This window comes from Astatotilapia calliptera, chromosome 9 (assembly GCF_900246225.1).
Source record: "Astatotilapia calliptera chromosome 9, fAstCal1.2, whole genome shotgun sequence".
In the NCBI taxonomy this organism is placed as follows: Eukaryota; Metazoa; Chordata; class Actinopteri; order Cichliformes; family Cichlidae; genus Astatotilapia; species Astatotilapia calliptera.
This window is the reverse complement of record NC_039310.1, coordinates 33,194,676-33,222,514: the sequence shown is the minus strand read 5'-3', so window position 1 is coordinate 33,222,514 and position 27,839 is coordinate 33,194,676. Positions and strand designations below refer to the sequence as shown.

General features: G+C 42.1%; 1 protein-coding gene and 1 pseudogene across 3 annotated transcripts in view; both read left to right on the top strand.

Annotated features, from left to right (window-relative positions):
• The first annotated feature begins 540 nt into the window (after positions 1-540).
• LOC113029628 (zinc finger protein 665-like) lies at positions 541-11,264 on the top strand (annotated as a pseudogene).
• A 5,652-nt stretch (positions 11,265-16,916) lies between these two features.
• The window catches only part of LOC113029625 (zinc finger protein 726-like), a 34,608-nt gene continuing 23,685 nt past the window's right edge, over positions 16,917-27,839 (top strand). Inside the window, exons 1-4 of one of the 3 annotated variants that reach the window (XM_026180595.1) lie at positions 16,917-17,096; positions 21,256-21,402; positions 21,659-21,754; positions 23,988-25,004. In XM_026180595.1, the coding sequence (XP_026036380.1) occupies positions 21,737-21,754; positions 23,988-25,004 (1,035 nt within the window). In that variant the 5' untranslated portion in view covers positions 16,917-17,096; positions 21,256-21,402; positions 21,659-21,736. The remainder of the gene's footprint in view (positions 17,097-21,255; positions 21,403-21,658; positions 21,755-23,987; positions 25,005-27,839) is intronic. The other 2 variants (XM_026180597.1, XM_026180596.1) reach the window with 2 other exon arrangements.

The following is a 27,839-nucleotide window of genomic DNA, read 5'->3' as shown; positions in this document are numbered from 1 at the left end:
TGTGGTGGTAAGGCAGAGGTCTAACAGTGTGCAGACCTGATCAGGGTGAAGCTGGTTCTGGTTTTAAGGAGCTGTCTTGTTGTAGTTGTTTCCTGACAGTCTCCACTGCCTCGGTTGGAGGTGTACAAGTGAAAAGTGAGACCACATCAAAGGACACTCTGGTTTCATCTGGATCAAGTGTAAGTTTGTGGACCCACAAGTGGAGCTAGGATGGTGATGTGTTTTTGCTGCTACCAATGAGTCTGAGTGGGACTCCATCTTTGTGTATCTATGGAAGTCCATATATACAGGGTGCAGCATCCACCGGGTAAAGGTGGTGGTATGCAGGGAGCTCAGTGGCTTTTTTCAAGTTCTTGTTGCAGCTGATGACTTTCTTTTTGCTTCTGGGGTTTCACCTTGAAGCTTCATAGGTATTGTTGTCACTGAGTGTAGTAATGTTTATTTGCTCTGCTTCTTCTTGTCAGGGATAAAATACATATCTATACTTTTGTGTCCCAGCTGAGTAACAGGAGGAGAAGAGTCTGGTGGAGCAGCAGAGGAACAGTTTCAGCCATTTGGACTCAGCTCAGCCACTACAGAGGAAACAATGACTTCAACACAGGAGGTGAGAAAATATCTCAGCTACACTGTTATTGAAACTGTGTGCACAGCTGGATGTTAACAGCAGCTTTATATTTTCCATCCTGGGCTCCTCCACACATACAGAATGTACTTCATAAACAGAAACCACAGAATCCCCAAAAGTTGACTCTGTTCATTTTGATGTAGCGTTTCCAGTTGCAGATGATCCGTCACCACCAAGTCATTGGTTCAGGTATGTGGATGACACCTGGGTGAAAATCAAACTCAGCACGTACCACATTTCAGGCATCACATTAACTCGGTGCACCGACACATCAAATTCACCAGGGAGGATATGAAAAGTGGCAGGTTAGCCTTCTTAGCCTGTGAGATTTCTATCAGTAATGGGGGACATCTAAAAGCTGATGTTTACCCTAAACCTACGCATACAGATCAGTATTTAAGGTTTGACTCTCATCATCCACTGGAGCATGAACACAGAGCAAACACCATCCCTACTGACACAACGGCCAGGAAGTAGAAGAATATGCCATCAAGAAGCCCCTGAGTAAATGTGGTTATTCTAGCTGGACATTTGTCAAAACTGGGAAGGCACCTAAAGAAAGTTCCAGCTGATCCAGGTGAGAGGGACAACCGCTGCCTATGTAAAAACTCGATGTGATCCCATTTGTGTCAGGAGTATCGGAACCGCAGAGACTCATTTTTTCAAAACATCTTGGTGGCTTTTAAACCCCAAAACACGCTGCTCCAAAAATTGGTCCACCCCAAGGACACAAACAGAGTAAAACAACCTCTGGCTAAGAGGATGGCACAACACAGAAGAGCTGCTTTGTCAGGTCAGGACTCTGAAGTCTATTTAAACCTACAGGCAGGACAGGGAGGAACTCTGGTTTGAGTCAAGGAGGCCATTTACGTGAAAAGGGAAAGACCATCTCTGAATCGAGGAGGGGGCCTAAGTATTACGCTGAAAAAAACCACAGAAGTTACAAGAAAATATAAAGATCATATTTAATCAGCACACATTGAAACAATAGCATCAGTTGAACTCACAATTTTTCATCAAGTAAAAGATTTTTTTCCCGTGATCAATATTTCTTCAATAATGTCATTTTAATTCCAACTCTCATTGTAGCACATCATTGTAATTTGATAGTATTACCAGAAGGTGGTGGCAACACACCTACGACGTGTTTGTTGACATCTTTGATTCCACTAATGGAGTTTCAGTTTGTTCCACGACTGCATTTCACTCACTGCCTCTGTTTGTATCTCTGTCACTGCAGGACCAACATGGAGCGAGAAGTCAGCGCTCTCAGGAGGCCGACAAACCTCACAGAAGAACTGGACGGAAAAACTACAGCTGTGATGACTGTGGGAAGGGTTTTATCCGGGCCGACAGCTTAAAAAGACACAAACTCATCCACAGTGGAGTAAAAGCACACAGCTGTGACTTGTGTGGAACATCTTTTGCCCTGCCTGAAAATTTAAAAACACACCAAGTCATCCACAGTGGAGTTAAAGCACACAGCTGTGACTTGTGTGGAAAATCTTTTAACCTAGCTGGAAACTTAAAAACACATCAACTTACCCACAGTGGAGTTAAAGCACACAGCTGTGAGTTGTGTGGAAAATCTTTTAACCTAGCTGCAAACTTAAAAAGACACCAACTCATCCACAGTGGAGTTAAAGCACACAGCTGTGACTTGTGTGGAAAGTCTTTTAGCCTGGCTGAAAGCTTAAAAACACATCAACTCATCCACAGTGAATTTAAAGCATACTGCTGTGACTTGTGTGGAAAGTCTTTTACCCTGGCTATAAGCTTAAAAAGACACCAACTCACCCACTCTGGAATTAAGGCGTACAGCTGTGACATTTGTGGAAAAAATTTCAGCCAGCCAGGCAGCCGAAATATTCACCTACGGATTCACACTGGAAATGATGTTTACTGCTGTGATCAGTGTGGGAAACACTTTACAACAGCCACACAGTTACAGCGCCACATGTTTACCCACACTGAAGAAAGACCTTATAAATGTGACCTGTGTGATAAGACTTTTAAGTCTCCACGTCACCTGGAAAAACACCAACACGTCCACACCAGAAAATAACTCTACAAGTGCAGTTACTGTGAGGTATGTATTTATATTTTATTCCTGAATTTTAGCCTGAGTGTAACAAGTCTGATTAGGCGACGTTCAGGATCAAAATGTTGAAGGACTGACTTACACTGTCTTTGTGTCTTTGTTTTGAAGCAGAGTGACACAGATGGATCCAGTTCTCAACCCTGTCGTCACTGTGGTGGTGGGAAAGAGTTTCACTGTGACCTTTGTGGAAAAACCCTCAGTGATCAAGAGAGACTAATAAGACATCAACGTAGACACACTGGAGACAAAATGAGCTACTGCAAAGAATGTGGGAGAGGTTTCACCACATCAAGTGCATTAAAAAACATGAACTCTGTCATAGTGGGGTCAAAAAGCACGTGTGTGACCAGTGTGGGTCAACCTTCATTACTGCAGTGCAGATAACATTAAAGTGCATAAACGCGTCCACACAGGAGACACCATACAAGTGCAGACACTGTGACATAAGCTTCTCGTGTTCAGGTAATCGTAACGTTCATGAACGTACACACATTGAACTTCAGCTGTGACCAGTGTGACAAGAACTTCAGACTCCACACACAAATGATCCCAAGCTGTAAATAAATGTGCAAAAACATTCACTTCATTATCTGCTCTGTGCAAACATCATCTGAACTTTACTGTTTTGGAGGGGGCAAACACAGTGTACAGATGACTGTTAACATGTGCTTGTCAGGCACTCTTTTTGGCTGTCGTGGTTTACACTTTACACTCTTTCATCTTCCTTCGTTTCTCACCTGTACCAACCATTGACTCTCATGGTCATTTTCCCCTCTCTCACGCTCACACACAACAGGAGGGGCAGCCCCACACATTCTCCCTGCAACACGGACTGTACGACCCACGAGGCTACATTGTTTTTTTTTTTTAAAATAATAATTTTAAAACAAAAATTCTTCACGTCGATATGCGGGCCCTGAGTTTGAGACCCGTTTTAATCTTTGTTCCCTTAGAACATTAGTAGTTGTACTTTTTACTGTATTATAAAAGTTATAGGAATGTGTTTTTACCAAACTAATATTGTATCAAAACTGTCGAGATGTGTGTGTGTGTATGTATGTGTGTGTATATATGTGTATATATATATATATATATATATATATATATATATATATATATATATATATATATATATATATGTGTGTGTGTGTGTGTGTGTGTGTGTGTGTATATATATATATGTATATGTGTGTGTGTGTGTATATATATATATATACACACACACACATATATGTATATATATATATGTGTGTGTGTGTATATATATATATATATATATATATATAAATTAATTAATATTAGGGGTGCAACGATATTCGTATCGATATTGAACCGTTCGATACAGTGCTTTCGGTTCGGTACGCATATGTATCGAACAATACAACATTTGTAATTTATTTTATCAATTTTCCTTCTGACGATGCTGTCTGTGTTGAGCGCTCAGTGAATCTGTGTTCGACTACTCCGCCTAGGCTGCACTGTCCAGCGCAGATCCACTGAGCGCTCAACACAGACAGCATAGTCAGAAGGAAGAGCGCAGGGCACCTCCCCCACCCTCATTCAGATCTGGCGTTTGGAATTATTTTGGTTTTCATGTGACGTATGACCCTGAAGGTAAGCGAGTCATGGACTAAAGTAAAACAGTATGTTGGATGTGCCATGCAATGCTCAATTACATTGGTGTGAACTAGTGTGCTAGCGCAGTTAGCTCGTTAACGTGTTGGCCGTCTAGCCCCTCTGTATAGGGTAGCTCGTTAACGGAGATTTGCCGTGTTGTGGCGTTAAGGTTATTTCAACGAGATTAACCTGAAAGCACTAGTGGGAACACAACGAATATGACTGCACATTTACGCCGACATCATCCTAGTGCAAAGACAAAAACAACAAGCATGCATGCTACAAACTTTAGCCGAGTCATTTAGACAGCTGTTAGCACAGGATTCTCCTTATGGGGACCTGATATGTTTAATATGCTGCTGAGAATATAGCCCAGAAGAAGCGGATAGTATAGCTTTTATTTTGGAAAGAGCCATTTCTCTGTAATAAACTCTCTTTTCCAAAGATGAGTGATTCCTCAATCAGATACAGGGCTTGCAATATCGCTAGCCCAACGTCCCGGAGCTAGCGATTTTTTCAGTCGGGCTACCAAAATCTATCTCTGCCCTGCCCGTCGGGCTATTGTAGGAAGGAAAAATCTATGTCAATGCTTTTGCATTCTTTCAGAAATGTAGCTGGGTAATTATGTCATTGGCATCGGTGAGCCACTGTCAATATGTGACATATTGAAGTCGCGTTTGAATTTGCGCTTGTTTTTTGCTTTCACTTTGCAATCGTGCGAACTGTGTATAGAGAGCGACAGCACTGATCTGTGAGTGATGATAATTTGTGCACCAATTCCTCTGACATCGTCTTATTAATCGTTAGCTTACTATGCAAACATGACAAGTGAAATCTCCCGCAGCTTAAACATGTGAGAGGTTGATCGCGCAGAGAATCGCTGAGCTTATGTGAGTGCGTGTGTAAAAGCAGCAGGATTTATATTTGACTACGATGACCTGGATGACTGAGAACCTTCACAGACAGATATGTATTTTAGTTCTGCTGAGCCAAATAAGACAGGTCAGGGTGAAGAAGTGACAGCCAAAGAAAAGCTTACCACAAAACGGAGAAGTTATGACAAATCAGACTATAAGGCAAAAAGAAAGTGCAGCTTTATGGTTTCATGGACAAAAGAATTTCTGTGGCTGCAATATGACGAGCTAAATAACCAGGGCTGCACATAAGTGGTCCGCAGGTGCGCATTCGCTGTCAAAATAAAAAACACGCACAAGGGTTAGGGTTAAATTTAAAAACTGTACTTTTGAGTTAAAATATATATTTATAATTTTAATAAATGACAAATTAAAAATGCATGAACATTTTTTTGTATCGAAAAAATATCGAACCGTGAATTTTGTGTATCGTTGCACCCCTAATATATATATATATATATACACATACACACACATCAATGTCTTTCATTTGACGTTTCTCAGTTTTTAAAATGTACTTGTTTTTCATGTATTCATTTTATGTGTTACCTCAGTTACACTTTAATCCTTTTTCATATTTAATATTCTACTGTGGTAATCCTTGTTCTTAGATTCCTTCCTCCCAGAACTCCAAATAATTTCACACCAGTTGCCCTTAAAGCTTCCAATATGAATTAAATCCGTCAGCTGTCTTTGAAACAACAACTGCTGTGACTTTATGTCCAGAAAAAAGAATCTCAAGCTAAACTGGTGTTGGGCTGTACTTCCATGTAATACCAGGTTGTACCAGAAGGTGGAGCAGTGCTCCAAGAGCACGTTCTTATTCACAATGGCAGCAAAGAAATGTTAAAAGCAGCACACATCAGGGTCGTTTTAAAGATAGCAGATGACTCCTTTTAGTTCATTCAAATTCTATCAAACCTCTACTTTTGGCTGCTCCTTTCACTTTAGTGTATTTACAATATCCTTGAAGTCTACGTGTTGTTTTTTAATGAATTCATTTTGATCCACATGTTCTGTAGCTGTTTTCTTGTTGATTTGAAGTTTGGATTATGAAATCCTGATACTGTTAAATCATTAGTTATATCTGATGAACTGTGCAAAGTTTGTAGGGTGTGAAAAATAAAGAAATGGTCTCACAACAAGTAGTTTGAGCCATGATTTCAGATTCAAACTAATTTAACTGTTCTCAGTATCACAGATGGAGGTTTATCAGAGGAGGAGACTTAGCTGTTTTCCACTCACACTGACCAGGCAGCTCATTAAAAACTCTGGATCGATCTTCCAGGACAAAAAGGTCATAAAATGTTACATTTTTCTCAAACACTTGCTGTGAGTATGAAGTTCGCTGGGGGTGTGTTTAAGATGCTTAAAGGATGAGTTTTCCTTCCAAAGTGCAAACAAACTGTGTGCTTGTTAAAACCTGAAGTGAGATTACAGGAGAGTAAGTTGAGAAACAAAAGTATCTGGGGTGCGGTGTGGCAAGAAGATACTCTGAAACAGAAAATCAAAGTATTGGAGCAGGTTTTACCGTGACCAATCAAAGAAAGCCCGGCAATTCCAAAAGCATCTTTGCCCCTTTTACCATTAATAGATGTAAAGTTTGAGTGCATATGCATGAACCTCATCCAGCTATTACACAGAGGGCACATGGATATCGCTTTGTATTAGTTCTGGTCAATTATGCACCACAATATCCCAAAGCAGTGCCACTGTGCAGGATTTCTGCAAAAAGTGTGGCATAGGCTTTCATTTCATGCCCAGAGTTGGTATCCCCAAAGAGATACTTACTGCGAGTGATGGGTTGGTGGAGCAGCTGAATAAGACTTTAAATTCCATGATTCACAAGAGGAATAGACTCTAATACAGACAGCACTCAGAGACACAGGGACTGAGAGCAAAAAAGACTTTTATTACAGAGCCGACGGGTAAAGTGATCGGTTTTTTATCGTTTACATCGTGGAAGAGAAATTGTTTAAGCCACGTTTCCGAAGTAACAAAGAGCCGACGGATGGGCTGGATTGCAGACCAAATATAACTTCCCAGAACACTCCAGCTCACAGGTTACTCTGCTCCAAGCATTTCCACAAAGGTCAGTCTGCTGTTGTAGTTATCATAACATAATTGTTGATGTGGTTACAAATAAGTCTTTATTTGAATTGAATTTGTTGGGCTATGCTGCTTTGTTCACGGTGGCTTTGCGGCCTAATGTTTGTTGTGTTTTGTAAGAAAACCAGCCTACAAAATGCAGGAATGTGATCCAGACTGGCGCCCTCTATCAACCTGGTCATGCACAGTTTAAAGCTGCTACTACAGCCAGATTTGATCGGTTAAGAGAGAGAGCAAGATCAAAACAGCCACGAAAAGTCCCGCATATATGTGCCCAAGTGTTGCTCTGACATCACCAGGGTGGCGTCCTTCATAGGCTTGAGTGCCCTGACAACTTCTTTTGCACATGTGATGTCAGACTCACTTAATGTGAAGATTTCTTTTTCACTCTTCCTAACTTCTGCAGAAAGCAGAGCTGCACAGATGGCTGGTTGCTGTTATAAAAATCGTTCTATCATATCATAGGAGCTGTTCCATCTTGTTATTACGTCCGTGATCAATCTGTGAGCAGGTAGCTGAAGGAGGCGCTGTTTCTGCTTCAACTGATTGCTGGCTGTGGTGCTGCGCCAAAAAAAAGGCTGTTACACGTTGGATCCTCCCGAGAAGTCGCACCACGGATTGTATTTTCAGTGCTTTCTGTGAGGCGAGATTCAGACTGTGTGCAAAACATTGTATGTGCGTTATGCCTGCAAGTCTAGCCGCGAGAGCCATGTTTGGTGCATTATCGGTAACAGCAACAAGGTCCTTTGCGTTCAATCCCCATTCAGCCACAGCATCAGTTAGTAACGCTGCAATGTGCTCACCTGTGTGACTGTCATGCATGGCTTGGGTTTGTAGTACATGAGACTGAAGGTTCCACTGGTCCATTATGTGATGTGCTGTAACAGTTACGTACGATTCAGTGGCTCTCGAAGTCCAAGCGTCGCATGTCAAAGCAACTGTCTCTGCCGAGCTGAGAGAGTCCAGCACTGTCGCTTTGACTTCTTGGTACAACTTTAATAGAGCGATGTCCGTGATGTGTTGTCGGGAAGGAACGGTGTAACGGGGCTCCAGCGTTTTAATCATATTACGAAATCCTTTATTCTCCACAACACTCAGAGGGCGCATGTCTTTGCAAATAAAAACAAGTACTGACTGCGTTATTTTTGTTGCACGAGTTGAAGTTGCTGGTAGTTTCGAAAAGTTAACTTCTTCAATTGTCCGTTGAGCGGGATCACCTCGTTTCGTTTTAAAATTAGCATTTGGCGCTACATCGCTATGGTGTCTACACACGTGTGTTCGTAAATTCGTGGTGTTACCCGAATATTTGACTCTGGCGGTGCAGATTTTACAGACTGCATAGCTCTTGTCATAGTCTTTACTGCCTTCTTTTGTCCTAAATCCAAAATAAGTCCACACATCAGCTTTGAAAGTTGCTGGGGCTGGCTGTATCCTCTCCTCTTCGGTCATCAGTTAGCTAGCACAATTGGCCACACATCCACTGTTCTACTTCGTTGGTTTTTGGCAAACTAGACGCTTCTACAGTTATCGCGAGAACTCGTTTTTCCGTAACGTAAAGGCGGTAAAAACTGCCATCTCCAGACTCCCAGACCCACTCGGCGAAGTTGTCATGCTCCCAAACACTCCCCTGTCCACCAGTCTCTCCACCAAACATTGTTTAATTTCCACCTTCTTAGTATGCAACGGAACATCCACATTGAATAAATTAGCCACTACTAACAAATCTGCTTTATTGCACCGCTCCAACTTTTCAATGGAGGGCTGTTGCGCAAAATCATCCATGTCAAACGACATCATGAGCAAAGCAAAAAAGAAAAACACAACTCTGCAGACAACTAACCACATCCAATCACTCTAGGTCCGCAAAACTCGCGCCCAACGCATAGATGGATGACACTCTCCCTTTTTCCTCAACTCCCACATTGACGGTCCCCCCACCGTAAACATCAAAAGGAAACAAATTACACGAACAAAAAAGGGACGAGCCCCTAGGTTAGTATCTTGTAGCATCCAGAGGTTTAAACATCAATCTTCCCATTAAGTAGATTACCTAGAAATGAAGAGTTGTTTTCGCCCAGTAAGCTGAGCTAAACAGTAAAATGTAATTGGACGTTGGCAGAGATGCTCTTTATTTAAGGAAATGTTCAGGATTAAAATGTTGAAGCAATTCCCTGACTCTCCCTGTCTTTGTGTCTTTGTTTAGAAACAGAGCGACACAGATCGATCCAGTTCTCGACCCTGTCATCACTGTGGTGGTGGGAAAGACTTTCGCTGTGACCTTTGTGGAAAAACCTTTAATCGGCAGCGGAACCTAAAATGGCACCAACGTAGACACACTGGAGACAAAATGAACTACTGCAAAGAATGTGGGAGAGGCTTCCCCACATGGAGTCAATTAAAAATACATGAACTCATTCACAGTGGAGTCAAAAAGCACGTGTGTGACCAGTGTGGGTCATCCTTCACCACTGCAAGTGAGATTAAAGTGCATAAACGAGTCCACACCGGAGAGAAACCATACAAGTGCAGACACTGTGACAGAAGCTTTTCACGGTCAGGTAGTCGTAACCTTCATGAACTTACACACATTGAAGGGAACTTCAGCTGTGACCAGTGTGACAAGAGCTTCAGGAATCTCAGTTCATACTCCGAACATAAACGATCCCACGCTGTAAATAAACTGTTTCACTGTTACCAATGTGCAAAAACATTCACTTCATTATCTGCTCTGTGCAAACATCAGCGTGATCATGCAGGACTGAAATCACTGGATCACAATGAATCTGATGGGACAGAAAGATCCTCTTCTGGTTTCAGGGTCGGACTTAAACACCTTGAGATCAGGCTCCACAGAGTTCAGGTGGAGTCTCCTGTAAAGAGTGCAGCTGATGTCACCCTTGGATCTGATGAGGTAGCTCTGCTTTCTGGACCTGCAATTAATAATCCTGCCTCTTAAATTTATGAAGTTGCAAAGTATTGTCCTCCTTCCTTTTTCTTTTAGTTTTCTGTCATTTCTTAAAGATTGTTTTGCCTGAATGTTGAATCTCTCTCTCGTGGTTTGATCAGTAAATCTCATGTGGCTGGCTGCACTTAGAGGGAACCTGCTATACTGCACATGAATTCAATTTTGCATTAGATATTGTTGAATTCTTCTTTATTTTGTTGTATCCATTTATGGATGTGTAAAGGAAATAAATGCAGACATAATGCATGGTTTACTACTGATCTAGCTAACCTATTCCACGAGCACAACATGGCATGGGCCAAAGTCAGGAGAACTAAGCTACACACTGATTGGTTGCTTTTCAAGCAGCTGTGTGATGCATACACAGTTGTCATTAGAAAGGTCAAAGCTGATCATTTTGTTGTGGAGACTTATAGGGGCTATTTCAAACAAATAGCCCCTATAAGATTTGGGTGACGATAAAATTACCTTGTACATTGTGAATGGGTTAAATGCAGAGGAACTATTTCCCTATGGGGACTAACACGCACACTTGTAATGAAACTGTTGTTTGGCTTAATGAACATTTTATGATGTCCCTGAAACTCTAAATCAGGGGAGTCAAACTCATTTTACATCACAGCTTCTGTGACCTTTAGTGGGCCAGCCCAGTGAAACTCCCCTTTCTGTCAGTAATGAAATTACATATTTAACTGCTTTTATACACAACAAATGAGAAAGAAAGAAATCTGTCAGCATGATTGTTTGGACTTGAATTGTGAGAAATAAATTTAGAATTGCAGAAAAAGTTCTGACTGTACAGTTGTTGTTGTTTTTTTAACCCTATAAGATAAGATAAGATGACCTTTATTAGTCCCACAGGTGAGAAATTTGTGTTGTTACAGCAAAAGTGCAAAGTTATGTAGCAGAAATTAGAAAACACTGGAATGCAATAAAATAAAACAGAAATACAAATACTATATACAACTGAGTAGGAAAATACAACTTCGTCAGAAGAAGAATTGCACATATAGCAGTCTTATTGCACATGTGTGTGTTTGATCAGCTGCAAAAGTCTTTGTTGTGGAGTCTGACAGCAGTGGGGAGGAAAGACCTGCGAAATCTCTCCGTCCCACACCGTGGGTGCCGCAGTCTCCCACTGAAGGAGCTGCTCAGTGCTGTCAGAGTCTCCTGCATGGGGTGGGAGATGTTGTCCAACAGGGATGACAGCTTAGCCGCCGTTCTCCTGTCACTCACCACCTCCACTGGGTCCAGAGGGCAGAACAGAGCTGGCCTTTCGGATCAGCCTGTTCAGTCTCTTCCTGTCCCCGGCAGAGATGTTGCCGCCCCAGCAGACCACACCATAGAAGATGGCTAAGGCCACCACAGAGTCATAGGTCTTCAGGAGTGGGCCCTCCACTCCAAACGACCTGAGTCTCCGCAGCAGGGAGATCCTCTATTACTCCCATTGTAGGCAATCCATCTTTTAAACCATCTATTCTACACAGTACATTTAGACTTTGGAAACCGGTAGGACTTTGCACAATCGGTAATCTATACTAGGAGGATGTTTTTGCCTCTTTCAAGCAGTTACAAGAGCTATACAAGCTACAAGGGAGCAACTTTTTTCTCAGATACCTCCAGATAGGAGACTATGTCAGGAAATGCATTTCGAGTCATTGTGAGTTTAGTTTAGTGTAGTTTTCTCTGGTCCCCTCCCCAATCAGACCAGGAGGGACATGTTTACCTGCATATTCTCCTTAACTTGCTGGTTGTCTGTGTGGTTTCCAAAAAATGATGTGGGCTTCATAAATAACTGGGAAGCTTTCTGGAGGAAACCTGGTCTTGTTATGAGAGACAGCATCCATCCCACTTTGGATGGAAGCAGAGTTGCAGTCTTACACGCCTCTCTGTAGTTTCTCTCCTGTCACCCCCACAAAACCCCATCTCCATAGAGACTGTCAGCTCCCAAACTGTCACGTCTGGCGTGGCAGGCGTGTGGAGTAGGAGAATAGGACTCAAGATGCAACTTTTGATGTAAGTGAGCTTTATTTTATAAGGTGGGTGAAAACAAACAGAAACAGCAAAAGCGAGGATGAAAACTAAGCAAAACCTAAACTGGGAAAAACTAACGAAACAAACCTGAAACCAAAAACAGAGATGCTGCTTCAGAAGCACTGTGTCGAGCATTGATTTGTTTGGCCGGAGTCACGTGATCAGTGACATCTGAAGCTTCATTTAGAACATAAGTGATTCAGTGGTTTATAAGGAAGTGAATCATTCATAAGATTTGTGGAGTGTTTTGATAGTGAGAGATAGCAAACCACTGGTCATTCCACTGAGAGAAACTGAGTCAGGGGAGGTTTTGTCATGTGTGGGAGTGTTTTATCTGAAAACGTGAAAAACTTGAAAATGTCAGAAAACAGCTTTTCATAATGTAAATATTATTACAGTATATAACTTTAGAAACACTTCCATTTGACTTGAATTTAATATTATAAAAAATGTAAACTTAAAATGTTATTCTAAAATGTGCAGCAATTTAATTGGTTTATTCTTTTTAGGCGATAGTCTGTGGGACCAAGGAAGGCCTTATACCTGCATCTCTACCAACTTGCAATTTCTGGGCACTCCAGCCTCTTCTGTTTCAAGCAAGAGGATTTTCTCTAAGGCAGGAAAAGAAACAGACTCGGCCATCGTACAGTGAAGCAAATTCTCTTATGAAATCAAAATGAAAAAGGGTTACCTTAAATGGATCATGTTTTTACTTTGCAAGTTCATAAGTAGGGCTGGGTTTCGATTATCGATTTTACGATTAAAATCGATTCTAGCTTGGATAAAGTGATTTTTAAATATACATTTATTTTGCCTGAAACGCTAGAATCTCCACACATAGGACTCAGTTCTGCTTCTACGTGTGAGGACGGCAAGATGGCGAACTAAGCAGCTGTCCTTATCTTAGCTCTGGTGCAAGGTACCTTTTAGCCCTCCTTTTTTGATGATTTGTTCCCTCAAAAATCTTACGCCGACTTCACAAAGATGCCAAAAAATCAGAAGAAGGACAAAGGGGAAAGCAAGTCTTCCCAGACCGATAAAATACAAGATTTGGCTTCAGCTGCGCATGATCACAACTACTGCCTCTCAGACATGGAGTTTGAAAGTGGCGACGGGAAAAAAAGAAATCTGGAGGAAATTAATGACTTGCTTCTCTCGACTCTGTCTAAAGGTGACCATCCGAGAAAGATTGCTAATCCCAGTCCCACAGCGAGCGACATACTGGCAGCTATTCAAGCTCTCCACATGCGATTTGATAAACAAGATGACAAAATGGCGGACATTAACAACAAATTATCGGAGAATGCCTCGTTGATTGCCAGTCGTGCTGAGTCCATTGAATTCAATGCAACTGAAGTCCGTGAAGTCCGTCCCTAAACAGGAAAGTAAACTAAGTTTTTATTTTTTTATATATATTCAAGTTTGATATTTTTAATATTTTGAACTCTATTTTTATTTATCTTTAATGCTACGCACGTGTTTATCCTTTGTGTCGTTGAATGTTAGATGTTTCAGGGAAAAGGTTAAAAGAAAAGCAATGTTTATGTTTATCAAAGGGCTAAAAGCGAATTGCGCCTTACTACAAGAAACTCATTCAAGTGACGCTGATGCCACCTTCTGGTCAAAACAGTGGGGTGAAAAAATCCTCTTCAGCCACGGATCCAACCACTCTGCTGGAGTAGCCTCATCGTTGTCACTGATGAGGCCAACCACCGTGGTGTCATCTGCAAACTTAATGATGGTGTTGGAACCATCAGCAGGTCTGCAGTCGTGGGTGAAGAGGGAGTAGAGGAAAGGGCTCATCACACAGCCTTGTGGTACACCGGTGTTCATTGTGATGGTAGATGAGCAGCGGTTATCCAGCCGGACATGTTGGGGGCGGTTGGTCAGGAAGTCCAGTAACCATTTGCAGATGAGGGAGCTGATGCCCAGGTCTGTCAGTTTCCTGATGAGTTGTGAGGGGTGGATTGTATTGAATGCTGAACTGAAGTCTATAAACAGCATTCTGGCGTAGGTGTTGTTGTTGTCCAGGTGTGAGAGGACAGAGTGCAGTGCGATGGAGACTGCATCCTCTGTGCTCCTGTTCTGGCGGTATGCGAATTGGTGGGGGTCCAGGGTGGGGGGGAGACAGGATTTGTGAAGTGGTGTTGGAATTTCCAAGTAAGAAATGCATTCCTGCCCATGCACTGCTGGCTCTGTTCTGCTGGCTCCGGGTCCATTACGCTTGCATTAGAGCCTCTTATTGTGTGTTTTGTTTGGGTTTCCAGCAATGCGTGGAATTACCAAAACTGGAGAGGGGATAGCCTAACACAGTGGTTCCCAAACTTTTTTTGCTAGACCCCCCCCCTTTGTTTTACAAGAAAATCTTTGTGCTCCTCCCCTGACGTACACATCACTCATTTTTCAAACTCCATTGCAGTTTATTTTACACCTCAGACCTTTTGTAAACAATGAAACAAAAGTTAACTAAAATAAATTACAGGTTGCAATAAAATAAACCACTAAACAAACCATCTTTATGGTGTAATTATTTCATGTATAGTTGTTTGTTTGTTTGTTTTACTGTGTAATAATATTCAACACTGCTATCAATACATTTTTCAAAAAACATCTGTGCAAAATGGGTTTAAAAACAAAAACAACTGTGGGATACTGTTCTTCCGTGATTTGAACCAGGGAAACAAATTGTGGCAGGATCAGCCTGATATTATTTGTATCCCACTGTAACTTAACTGTATAAAGAGCTAATATCGTCAAAATGTCATTATAAGAAGTGTTTGTGAAATAAAAATAAAGAATGTGGGATACTGTTTGTCCCAGATTTGGACAGCCAGTGCGTGCTCCCTACACAGGGGAAATAAATTCTGTTAGTGATACATACTATGGCACCACCATGGTATGTATAACTTATAGTCAGACTAAAGCCAGACTTTCAGATCCTCCCTGTTTGGAGGTAACGCTCCCTGATTCCTAAATGTACTCTTTTTCCAGTGGATTAAGGTTTGTTGCAGGTTACACAGGGATAAGGGTATCCAGGTTTTCCTTTCAGCAACTTCAACTGGGTGACCATGGCTCAGGGGGTTTGGGAAGCGTATCTGTAACCGGAAGGTCGCCAGTTTGAACCCGGGCTCTCTGTCCTGGTCGTTGTGTCCTTGGGCAAGATACTTTACCCTACCGCCTACTGGTGTTGGCCAGAGGGGCTGATGGCGCGATATGGCAGCCTCGCTTCTGTCAGTCTGCCCCAGGCTACAACCGATGTTTTTCTGGGTTTGGCGCATGTTGCTGTATGCCTTACAAAATCTCTAAGTCTAAATCTTGTGTGTGATTGTTCTAACATAAACAGCTCCATCAGTTTCCCTGACTCTGTGGTTGCCTTCGGTGTGCAGCACTGCTACAAATTGCTAACTGTTTTGGCAACTACAGGTTGTCCACTGTTGCTGAGTATTATATGGCCATGGAGGTAGCTACAACTGCTTGGAGGTTGAGGTTGCTCTAGAAATTGTATCGATACAGTGGCATTTATAAATGCACACTAGCTCCTACTATGCTTCCATCAGTCTGAAAGAATATTTGTCATTTAGAACAACTCAAGAGTCAACCTGCTCCCCAGTTGGTTGTATTCTGGTTATAAATCTATAGAACAGGAAGGTTACTGAGTGCAAATGTAATAGTTAATTAGTTAAGGAATTTCTTTTAAGTATGACTTTCTCTCTATGTAGACAGCAACAGATATGTGATTTGAATAATTAGAAACATATTGCATGTAATTACCAACCTGAAGGAATGAGGATGAGGATATAGATGTATTGGCAAGACAGTCATTCAAATCATAATCTCTTGATTTGCAGATACATTAAACAAAGCTGAAGTTAAGTATTATAATTATACAGAGTCCCAAGAATGTGGCAGGATAACTGGAATATCAGCATTCATAAAACATTCAGAAATATGGTCACTGGAAGAGGGTGGGTAGGTACCAGAGAGAAGAAACAGACAAGTACCAAACGGCAATGTGTGCTAACTAGAGGTCAGCGATCTGTCGGCTTCAGCCCCGACGGCGGGTCCGTGTCCATGTGAGAAAGGGGACATTTTACTGATTCTGATGCATCGGCGGGTCCGCGCTTTATGTTTACGTCTTTGTGCAGAATCCGTGTTCCTGCTCTCATTTACTGTTTTAGCTGTTTGGTGGTTGTTGAAATTTTGTGAGGTTTAAACTGAGATTCTGGCTTTTCGGGCAAAATAAATTTATATTTAAAAAATCAATTCAGGATTTTAATGAATCGATATGACATTATCCAAGCAAGAATCGATTTCAATCGATAAATCGATAATCAAAACCTACCCTTAGTGCTTACTGCAAAGAAATTGAATCTGTTAAGCATGCACTGTTAGAATGCCAGGCACATGTCCAGGAGAGGAAGGCGTTAATGGCAAATTTTGAGAAGCTAAAGATATTTTACATTAGAAAAACAGCCAGAAAAACTGTCTCAGGTCTGTGGTCAGCTGTTGAAATTTGTGATTAGAATGGATGCGTTGTTTTCCAGTTCCTGATCCACATTCCAGTCCAGTAGGTGGCGGTAATGCACTTTTGCAAAATGCCATTACACTTAAAAGAAGACTAAGAAGAAGAGTAAGGCTATCCCACTAGCATTGTTTTTATCGATAGTTGTGTCAGTCTGCTGACTTCGGCTCCATCACGGAGGTTCTCTCTGTTTGTGGGCTCATCTAAAGGTAAGTGTTTAGTAGGGATGGAAACTGAGATCATTTAGTCTAATTCCTTGGAATTGTTAGTCTGCCCGTCTACCCCCTGTCTTTTCTTACACTCGCGCTGTATTCAGCTGTTTTCAGTTCGTGTGTTGAAAAATGGTGGCGCAGTCTACAGCGTGGACATTGGCATTACTAGTTGTTATTGAACTAAAGAACGAGAGTGCGATGGTAGACGGGAAACGTCCTCCAGGATAGAAACAACACATAACGCTGCTAACACAACTTTAGCTCTTTGCAAGCATTTGCACAGACGGCATGCTAACGCTCAGCTAGCATAGAACTCACAGCGAAAGCTGAGTGAATAGAGATTAACAGACCACGTGACTTTCGTGCATTGCATTGTAGTTACGAGTGGTATTGCATTTCCAGCACCAGTAATCATTAATTCTGCGGTTTTAATGTCTACTTGGATTTTATTTGCCCCAAAATCAGTCATCTACAACACGACGGAGAACACGGCAGGTCCGTACAAAGGCAGACTTGACGAAAAGGCAAAACAAAGAACGAGGAAAAATCAAAGGAGTGAAAGGGTCAGACCCATATAAGCATACAGAGTGGAGTAAGGACGTTAGCGTGCTGCCCAACTTTCATCACGCACATATTTATTATTATATGGTCCTAAGTGTGAGTGCATACACTCACAAAATGTTTAGTAACTTCAGATCCCTGCAACAAGCCCAGGTCCAGTTTACTTTGGTGATTTGGACTATTCCATTTCACAGCTGTTGTTACATTTTTGTCCTTTATCTCCTGTACAGGCCAACGCAATCTAATTGTTGTTTCAGGTTGTAGTGTTACACAACATTTTCAGATCTAATAGAAATAAAATTTAATCATAATTCATTCAGTTATTATCTTTGTTTATAACTGGCATTATTGTTTCATTCTATTATAGAATCTTATAAGAAAGAGGCAAAATTGTATTCAATGGTGCTTTATTAGCTGCTTCGGTGAAAAACAAATCAACAATGCAACAAAAAAAACAACTTACTGGAAAACAGTTATTCATCACTTGCTTGCTTCAATACAACACTTGGGCACATATATGCAGGACTTTTCATGGCTGTTTTGATATCGCTCTCTCTCTTAACCGATCAAATCTGGCTATGGTAGCAGCTTTAAACTCGGTCTGACCCAGGTTGATAGAGGGCGCCAGTCTGGATCGCATTCCTGCATTTTGTAGGCTGGTTTTCCTACAAAACACAACAAACATTAGCCCGCAAAGCCACAGTGAACAAAGTAGCATAGCCCAACAAATTCAATTCAAATGAAGACTTATTTGTAACCTACATCAACAATTATGTTATGATAAATTACGTAATAACTACAACAGAAGACTTACCTTTGTGGAAATGCTTGGAGTGTTCTGGGACATTATATTTGGTCTTCGAATGGCTGCAATCCAGGCCATCCGTCGGCTCTTTGTTACTTCGGAAACATGGCTTGAACAATCTCTTCCACGACCGAATCTGATAAAAAACGATCACTTTACCCGTTTCTACCTGTTCATATTTCTACAGTATAATCTACGTAACTTTGAAGTCTCCTTGAGCGGATTTTCATCTTTGCTATCTGCCTATCGCCTTTGTGTTCATACCTAAATACTAGGAGAAATATCAAATGTGTCTTCAGCAGTGTTGGGGAGTAACGGAATACATGTACCGCCGTTATGTATTTAAAATACAAAATATGAGTAACTGTATTCTGTTACAGTTACCGTTTAAAAAGGTGGTATTTAGAATACAGTTACTTTGTTGAAATAAATGGATTACACGGCGGTACTTTCCTGTTTCATATTGTCGCGGGTCAGGACTGTTTGGGTTTTGTTTGACAGCTACGTGCTGTTGTTCCAGGCGGCAGCGTTACGGTTGCCATGGTTACAGGGCGACGCTCTCTCTCTCTCTCTCTGCGACTGTGTGTTTCCTGGGTGAGAGAGCGCCTTTTTGTTGTTGTTGTTATGCTAAGCTAATAGGCAGAATGCTACAGGCAGAGGCAAAGAATGTAGCATCATAGGCAGTGTAGTCCGTGCTGCAGGGAGAATGGACTGCCATACACGTTATGGGTCTGTGAGCAAGAGGAGGGAGAAAAAGGAAAGTCATAAAGTACAAGCTGTCATCGAGCAGAAACGGGAGCTGGAAGCATGTAAATATAATAATAACCACTGCAGCCAAAAAGAGAGTCTGACGAGCCCAGTTGTAAGTAAGCTATTAAGACTCGACTGTACGCTGTGTTCGTGTTTTCCTCCGAAAACAATAAGTTCCATTGGAGCAGCCTTTCAACGCCTCTCTCTGTCTCTCGCAAGAAAAGTTGACCCACACAACAAAGTAAAGCTATTTTTCGGCTACGAGCCCGACACGAACCCGACGTATTAGCCAGAGGTCCCATTACTACAGTTCGGAGCCGCGGACCTTCAGTAACAGTAATAAATCACAGCAATAGTACATTCACATAGTTGTAAAAAGCATGATAATATATTAAGCAATCCAAAGTATTCAGAATATGTTTCTGTCATTGAGTAACGTAACGGAATACATTTTAAGAGTAACCTTCCCAACACTGGTCTTCACACACAGTTAACACACACAGTTTTTTGACAAGTAATGTGTTGCGTGGCATATTCACATATATGTATGACTGCTGAAAATGCTCACCATTGAAAATAGATATAACTTAAATAAATGTAATTATTAATCCCTGAGGAAACACATAATATCCTTAGAATAGGGCACTGGAGGTCGTGACCTAATTTCTCAATGGTGCAACCAAAAAAAATCTTGCGTCACGCTGGTGCGATTAGCCGTTCAAGAAAGAAAAAAAACCCAGTCTGAAAGTCTCTGTGTGGTTAACAACAGACACACATTATGCCCATATCATGGTCTAAACCAATCAGAGATAGTCAAGGGTGGGACCTCTTTTATTGACTGTGTTCCAGATATTCCTGTAGGTGCAGGCGGAGAGAGGGAGGTGAGTGGCCTAGGCCTGATAGAAGTAGATGTAGCTGTGGGTAATGAGAAAATCTTTTAAGAAAGATTAATAAATTTGTCATGAAGTTGAGGCCTGATCCATCCGAAATTCATAGCCAGTGCTCTGACAGTGAGCCATCAACCTCTGAGGTTATGTTTAACACTGTTTCGGAGACAGCATTAGATAATGAGCCACATATGATCGACTCCGAGCCAGAGCCCGCTGACAGTAAAAGTGGGGCAAGTGTATACAATTCAAAGAGAGTGGCTTGACCAGTTTCACTGGCTAAGATACAGTAAAGCCAGTCAGTCTGCCCCAGGGCAGCTGTGGCTACAACTGTAGCTCGCCTTCACCAGTGTATGAATGTGGGAGTAAATGAATAGTGGTATTGTAAAGCGCTTTGAGGGGTCCCGAAATGCGCTATATAAATGCAATCCATTATTATTATTATTATTATTATTATTATTATTAAAGCTGACAACATGATGCGCAGCATTTACTGTGGTGCAATGGTGGTTTTTGATACGGGAGACATGGGCCATACCACAGAGTGGCATCGTGGGCATCAGCAGAAAAAGATGCTTGCACCCATGCTGCCCCGACATCATAACAGCTCAAATGTGCAGTTGATGTGATAGTGACGGGCTGCTGAACCAATCAACTGGAATTCTTTTGGAACACCAAAAATACTTTGGCTCACGTGGTTTCATGGAATTATGTAAAATAGTGTCGTGGAGTGTCATAATGCTATTAAAATCCTCACATATTTGAAACTGTAAAAGACAGACATAGCTTTGATTCAAGAGATACATCTTGATGAGGTGGAATCATTAAAGTTGAAAAGAGACTGGGTGTCCCAAGTTTACCTTAGTGCATTTTCCAGTAGGAAAAGAGGCATGGTTATATTGATTAGAAGAAATTTGGATTTTCAAGTACTCAATCATTATACGGATCTGGAGAGTAGATGGGTGGTCTTGGATGCATGTCTACAGGGGCAGAAAGTGACATTGGTCAACATATATGCCCCCAATTCTCCTCAACCACAATTTTTTCATGAAGTGTGTAGCACAGTGCGGAATATTGGAAATATAAATATTGTAATTGGTGGGGATTTTAACCAGGTCAGGGATGTGTTTTTTGATTAATCCTCTCGTCTTAGACCAAATAAGCACCCTGTAGATGCTGCTTTGGACGTTGTGTCAGAGGAGCTGAGCCTGGCGGATATACGAAGACTTCTGTATCCTCAAGAAAGAGACTATACTTTCTTTTCCCATCCTCACTTTACTTTCTGGTGTCTCGCTCTCTGGTGAGTCAAATTGTCGGGTCCTCCACTGGTAATATTTCAGTAACTGATCATGCTCCCATTGAAAGTTTTGTCCTTGGGATAAACTAGTCTGTTTTGTTTCGCTTAATGCATCTTATTCCCGAAAAGTAGGATAGTTGTTTCTGGGGTTTCACCTTAAAGCTTCATAATTATTGTTGTCACTGAGCAGTGTACTGTTTATTTGCTCTGCTTCTATTTGTCAGGGATAAATTACATATCTATACATTTTATGTCCCAGCTAAATAACAAGTCTGGTGGAGAAGCAGAGGAACAATTTCAGCCCTTTGGATTCAGCTCAGCCACTAGAGAGGAAACAATGACTTCAACACAAAAGGTGAGAAAAATGATCACAGTTACACTGTTGCTGAAGTTGTGTGCACAGCTGGTTGTTAACAGCAGCTTTATCTTTTCCATCCTGGGCTCCTCTATACACACAGAATCTACATTCACAAACAAAAACCTTAGAAGTTACAAGAAAATACAAAGACCATATTTTATCAGCACTTGCTTACTTAGCACTTAGGCCGAGCAATAAGGCAGTAGATGATGAATAAGGCCCCCAAAGTGGAAGCGCCTTTCACCAACAACATCAGCTAGAGGGTGGGTGCCTGCTCTTTGTGAGACCTCTTCGTTCATCTTCTGGTCCCAATAGGAAATTCTCATGATTCACCGCAGACCACGTTGTTGAAGCATATTCAGGCTTCGAGTGATCGCATTTGTTGAGTGCCAGTCGGAAGATGATAGAGTTAAATAGTTTGATCTTGAGCCTAGCATTCAGGGAGGTCAATTTCCAAATAGGTTGGAGACATCAGAGAACACCGGCCGCCTTCTCTGCTTTGATGTTGACATCTCGATCAGAGATCCCGTCATTTGAGTTGATGCTGACCAGATACATGAAATTCTCCACCTCTTCAGCACGTTGTTGGTTGATCATGACAGGAACTAGTGCATGTGCATAGCCAACTCGGAGTACCTTGGTCTTCTTGGCACTGATTCTTAAACCTACTTTCATGGTCTCCCTCTGCAGAGCTGCAGTTGACTCTTGGAGGTCTTACTGAGCCGAGCCCAACAGGGTGATGTTGCCTGGAAAAAAGTCCAAGTCGATGAGATTACGCCCTTTTTTCCATGGGACACCGATACTAGCTTGGTCAGCTGATCGTCGCATGATGAAGTCACTTGATAAAAGGAAGAGGAAAGGTGATAGTACGCATGCCAGTATTAATAATAATAATAATAATAATTATGGATTGGATTTATATAGCGCTTTTCAAGGCACCCAAAGCACTTTACCATGCCACTATTCATCTCAAAGAAATCTTCTCAGCCATCAGCCGTCTGGATGCAGCAGCGGGAGTTGGCATAGAGACCATGAAGGGCATATACAAACTGCTGGGGGACTCCATAGTGACGTAGGATAGCCTTCTTGAAATCGATGGAATTGATAGAACTCTTCCTTTGGTATTCCAATGTTTGTTCAATGATCGTGCGGAGAGTGAAGATTTGCTCGACACAGGACCGGCCACTCCAGCCTGCTCATCGTCCACTGCGCATCATGAAATTTCCCCTTGTGGGACTACTAAAGGTATATCAATCCCAATTCGAAAGAACGAGGCAAAGTAACTTCCCGGGTACTGACAGTAGCGTGATGCCCCACCAGTTGTTACATTCTCCCAAATCGCCTTTCTTCGGAAGTTTGATGACGCCTTTGGTCTCATCAGGTACACGCGATGTTGACCAGCTGGCGTTTAGGAGTCATGTAAGAGCGAATTCCAGCTGGGGTCCACCGTGCTTCAACATTTCGGGGAGGGCCTCATCCAAGCCAGGGGCCTTTCCACTCTTGAGGACTCAGATCATTGTCTTGACTTCGGTAACACAGATTTGTCCGATATCGACTGGAAAAAGCTCCATGGAGGGTGCCAGGTCTTCGTCCACCTGGTCCTGAACCGACTTCGCCAAACTACATTCATCAATGGGGTCCCATGAATGGTGGGAGGTACGAGTCGTATTCATGTTAAAGCTGGGCCAATTTACCAGTTTGTAACGGAGTCTGTACATTCCATATTCCATAACGGGTAGTTTCTTCTGGGTCGAAATTTGATCGACCATCGAGCAGGTAACGACCTGAGGGCTTTCCTCCACTGCTGTCATCAAGGGTTGCCGATCATCTTCGCCCTGGTTCAATCGATGATGAGATTTGTTTGCTCTTTCCGTAGCAATCGAGGTTTTAAAAGGCGGGGTTGCTAACCCCATGCCCAACCCTCCTCCTTTCTCATATGGCCTTGGGACCAGCAATGGCAGAGTTTTTATCAGCACACAATATCATCAGCTAACTCACAATTTTTCATACAGTCATTTTCTCCAGTGATCAGTACTTCTTTTATTATGTCATTTTCCTTACAACTCCCATTGTAGCACTTCTTTGTAATGTGATATTATCTCCAGAATGTGGTGATAACAGACCTACAACGTGTTTGTTGACGTCTTTGATTCCACTAATGGAGTCAGTTTCAGTTTGTTCCACGACTGCATTTTAATCACTGCCTCTGTTTGTATCTCTGTCACTGCAGGACCAACATGGAGCGAGAAGTCAGCGCTCTCAGGAGGCCGACAAACCTCACCGAAAAAAGGGGCAGAAAAAATACACCTGTGATGAGTGTGGGAAGTATTTTACCCATCTTGGAAACTTTAAAACACACCAACTCGTCCACAGTGGAGTTAAAGCATACAGCTGTGACTTGTGTGGAAAGTCTTTTGGCCAGGCTGGAACCTTGAAAAAACACAAAGTCATCCACAGTGGAGTTAAAGCATACTGCTGTGATGAGTGTGGAAAGTCTTTTACCCAGCCTAGTCACTTAAATGCACACCAACTCACCCACAGTGGAGTTAAAGCACACAGATGTAACTTGTGTGGAAAGTATTTTACCCAGGCTGGAACCTTAAGAATACACCAACTCATCCACAGTGGAGTTAAAGCACACAGATGTAACTTGTGTGGAAAGTATTTTACCCGGGCTGGAACCTTAAGAAAACACCAACTCGTCCACAGTGGATTTAAAGCACACTACTGTGACTTGTGTGGAAAATCTTTTTCTCAGGCTGGCAACTTAAAAACACACCAACTGATCCACAGTGGAGTTAAACCATACATTTGTGACTTGTGTGGAAAATCTTTTGCCCATCCTAGAAGCTTAAAAATGCATCAACTGATCCACACTGGAGTTAAAGCACACAGCTGTGATCAGTGTGGTAAAACGTTTGCTCGCAGTTGCAACTTACGACGTCATCAAGATACCCACTCTGGAATTAAGGCGAATAGCTGTGACAAGTGTGGTAAAACTTTTAGTAGTATAAGTTACCTAAAAAGACACCTGCGGATTCACACTAGACAGGATGTTTACTGCTGTGATCAGTGTGAGAAAGTCTTTACAACAGCCACACAGTTACATCACCACACATTTACCCACACTGAAGAGAGACCTTATAAATGTGACCTGTGTGAGAAGACTTTTAAAGCACCACATTCTCTGAAAGGGCACCAGCAGATCCACACCAGAAGGAAACTCTATAAGTGCAGTTACTGTGAGGTATGTATTTATATTTTTATCTTGTATTTTAAGCCTGACTGTTTGGAACAACTCTGCTCTTTAAATTTGTTTTAGCATGTTAGTTATTCTACTGCAGTTAAAGTTAGTGTTGTGAGGTTCATCAGATTTTAGTTTCAGTTATTATTTTTTTCTTCCATGATCATAAAAACACTAAATAATTACTTTTCTACCCTTTCTTCCAAATTTATGACTGCTACAATCTGGTCAGTGTTAGATGACTTATTATGTTCTTTACTAACTAAAAACAATTATTTTTGCTTCAAATTGGGAGTGAGACCGATTGTATTGGAACTTTTCATATGTACTTGTGAAGAATATGATGTAACTTGTTGTTTAGATATGATTGTTTGTATATTAAATGAACTACCGTATTTTCACGACCATAAGACGCACTGTACTAAAAGGCGCAGTCTCAGTTATGTGTGCCATTACTGTATTTAACACACACATAAGGCGCACTGGATCATAGGGCGCATACAGTGGGGCAAAAAAGTATTTAGTCAGCCACCGATTGTGCAAGTTCCCCCACCTAAAATGATGACAGAGGTCAGTAATTTGCACCAGAGCTACACTTCAACTGTGAGAGACAGAATGTGAAAAAAAAAATCCATGAATCCACATGGTAGGATTTGTAAAGAATTTATTCGTAAATCAGGGTGGAAAATAAGTATTTGGTCAATAACAAAAATACAACTCAATACTTTGTAACATAACCTTTGTTGGCAATAACAGAGGTCAAACGTTTACTATAGGTCTTTACCAGGTTTGCACACACAGTAGCTGGTATTTTGGCCCATTCCTCCATGCAGATCTTCTCGAGAGCAGTGATGTTTTGGGGCTGTCGCCGAGCAACACGGACTTTCAACTCCCGCCACAGATTTTCTATGGGGTTGAGGTCTGGAGACTGGCTAGGCCACTCCAGGACTTTCAAATGCTTCTTACGGAGCCACTCCTTTGTTGCCCGGGCGGTGTGTTTTGGATCATTGTCATGTTGGAAGACCCAGCCTCGTTTCATCTTCAAAGTTCTCACTGATGGAAGGAGGTTTTGGCTCAAAATCTCACGATACATGGCCCCATTCATTCTGTCCTTAACACGGATCAGTCGTCCTGTCCCCTTGGCAGAAAAACAGCCCCATAGCATGATGTTTCCACCCCCATGCTTCACAGTAGGTATGGTGTTCTTGGGATGCAACTCAGTATTCTTCGTCCTCCAAACACGACGAGTTGAGTTTATACCAAAAAGTTCTACTTTGGTTTCATCTGACCACATGACATTCTCCCAATCCTCTGCTGTATCATCCATGTGCTCTCTGGCAAACTTCAGACGGGCCTGGACATGCACTGGCTTCAGCAGCGGAACACGTCTGGCACTGCGGGATTTGATTCCCTGCTGTTGTAGTGTGTTACTGATGGTGACCTTTGTTACTTTGGTCCCAGCTCTCTGCAGGTCATTCACCAGGTCCCCCCGTGTGGTTCTGGGATCTTTGCTCACCGTTCTCATGATCATTTTGACCCCACGGGATGAGATCTTGCGTGGAGCCCCAGATCGAGGGAGATTATCAGTGGTCTTGTATGTCTTCCATTTTCTGATGATTGCTCCCACAGTTGATTTTTTCACACCAAGCTGCTTGCCTATTGTAGATTCACTCTTCCCAGTCTGGTGCAGGTCTACAATACTTTTCCTGGTGTCCTTCGAAAGCTCTTTGGTCTTGGCCATGGCGGAGTTTGGAGTCTGACTGTTTGAGGCTGTGGACAGGTGTCTTTTATACAGATGATGAGTTCAAACAGGTGCCATTCATACAGGTAACGAGTGGGGGACAGAAAAGCTTCTTACAGAAGACGTTACAGGTCTGTGAGAGCCAGAGATTTTCCTTGTTTGAGGTGACCAAATACTTATTTTCCACCCTAATTTACAAATAAATTCTTTACAAATCCTACCATGTGAATTCATGGATTTTTTTCTTTCACATTCTGTCTCTCACAGTTGAAGTGTACCTCTGGTGCAAATTAAATTACTGACCTCTGTCATCATTTTAGGTGGGGGACTTGCACAATCGGTGGCTGACTAAATACTTTTTTGCCCCACTGTACAAGTACCGTATGCGTATTTAAAAATAAAGCGGGAGCAAACCTGAGTTCGGTACCATACTCACATTTCTATTACCGGTAATCGTCATCATCAACAACACACAAGCATACAAGTGTGCGTATTTAAAATAAAGCAGGAGCAAAACTGAGTTTGGTACTCACATTTTTATCATCAATCAAACCCATCGAAGTCCTCATCCTCTGTGTCTGAATTGAACAGCTGCGCTAAATCTCCATCAAACATGCCAGGTTCATTGTCTTCACCGTCAGAGTCACTTTCCGTGCCGTGCGGCTCCTCGGAAATGATGCCGGCTTTTGCGAAAGCTCGAACAACAGTGCCAGCAGACATGTTAGCCCAAGCATCTACAATCCATTGGCAAATTGTGGCGTAACTCGCCCGGCGCTGCCTTCCACTCTTGGTGAAACTGTGGTCTCCATCGGTCATCCATCGCTCCCAGGCCGCTCGCAGCCTTACTTTGAACGGGCGATTCACACCGATGCCCAGCGGTTGGAGTTCCTTTGTCAGGCCTCCCAGAATGACAGCAAGCTCACAGTTCATTTGTTTCACTAGTTTTTTCACATCGGCTGTGAGATGGGTACGCATGGAGTCACAGATTAAGAGCGATGGTGATGCGTGGAAAAAACCACCTGGTCTCCTTACATACACCTCCCTCAGCCAGTCTTTCATCATTTCCTCATCCATCCAGCCCTTTTCATTTGCCTTAA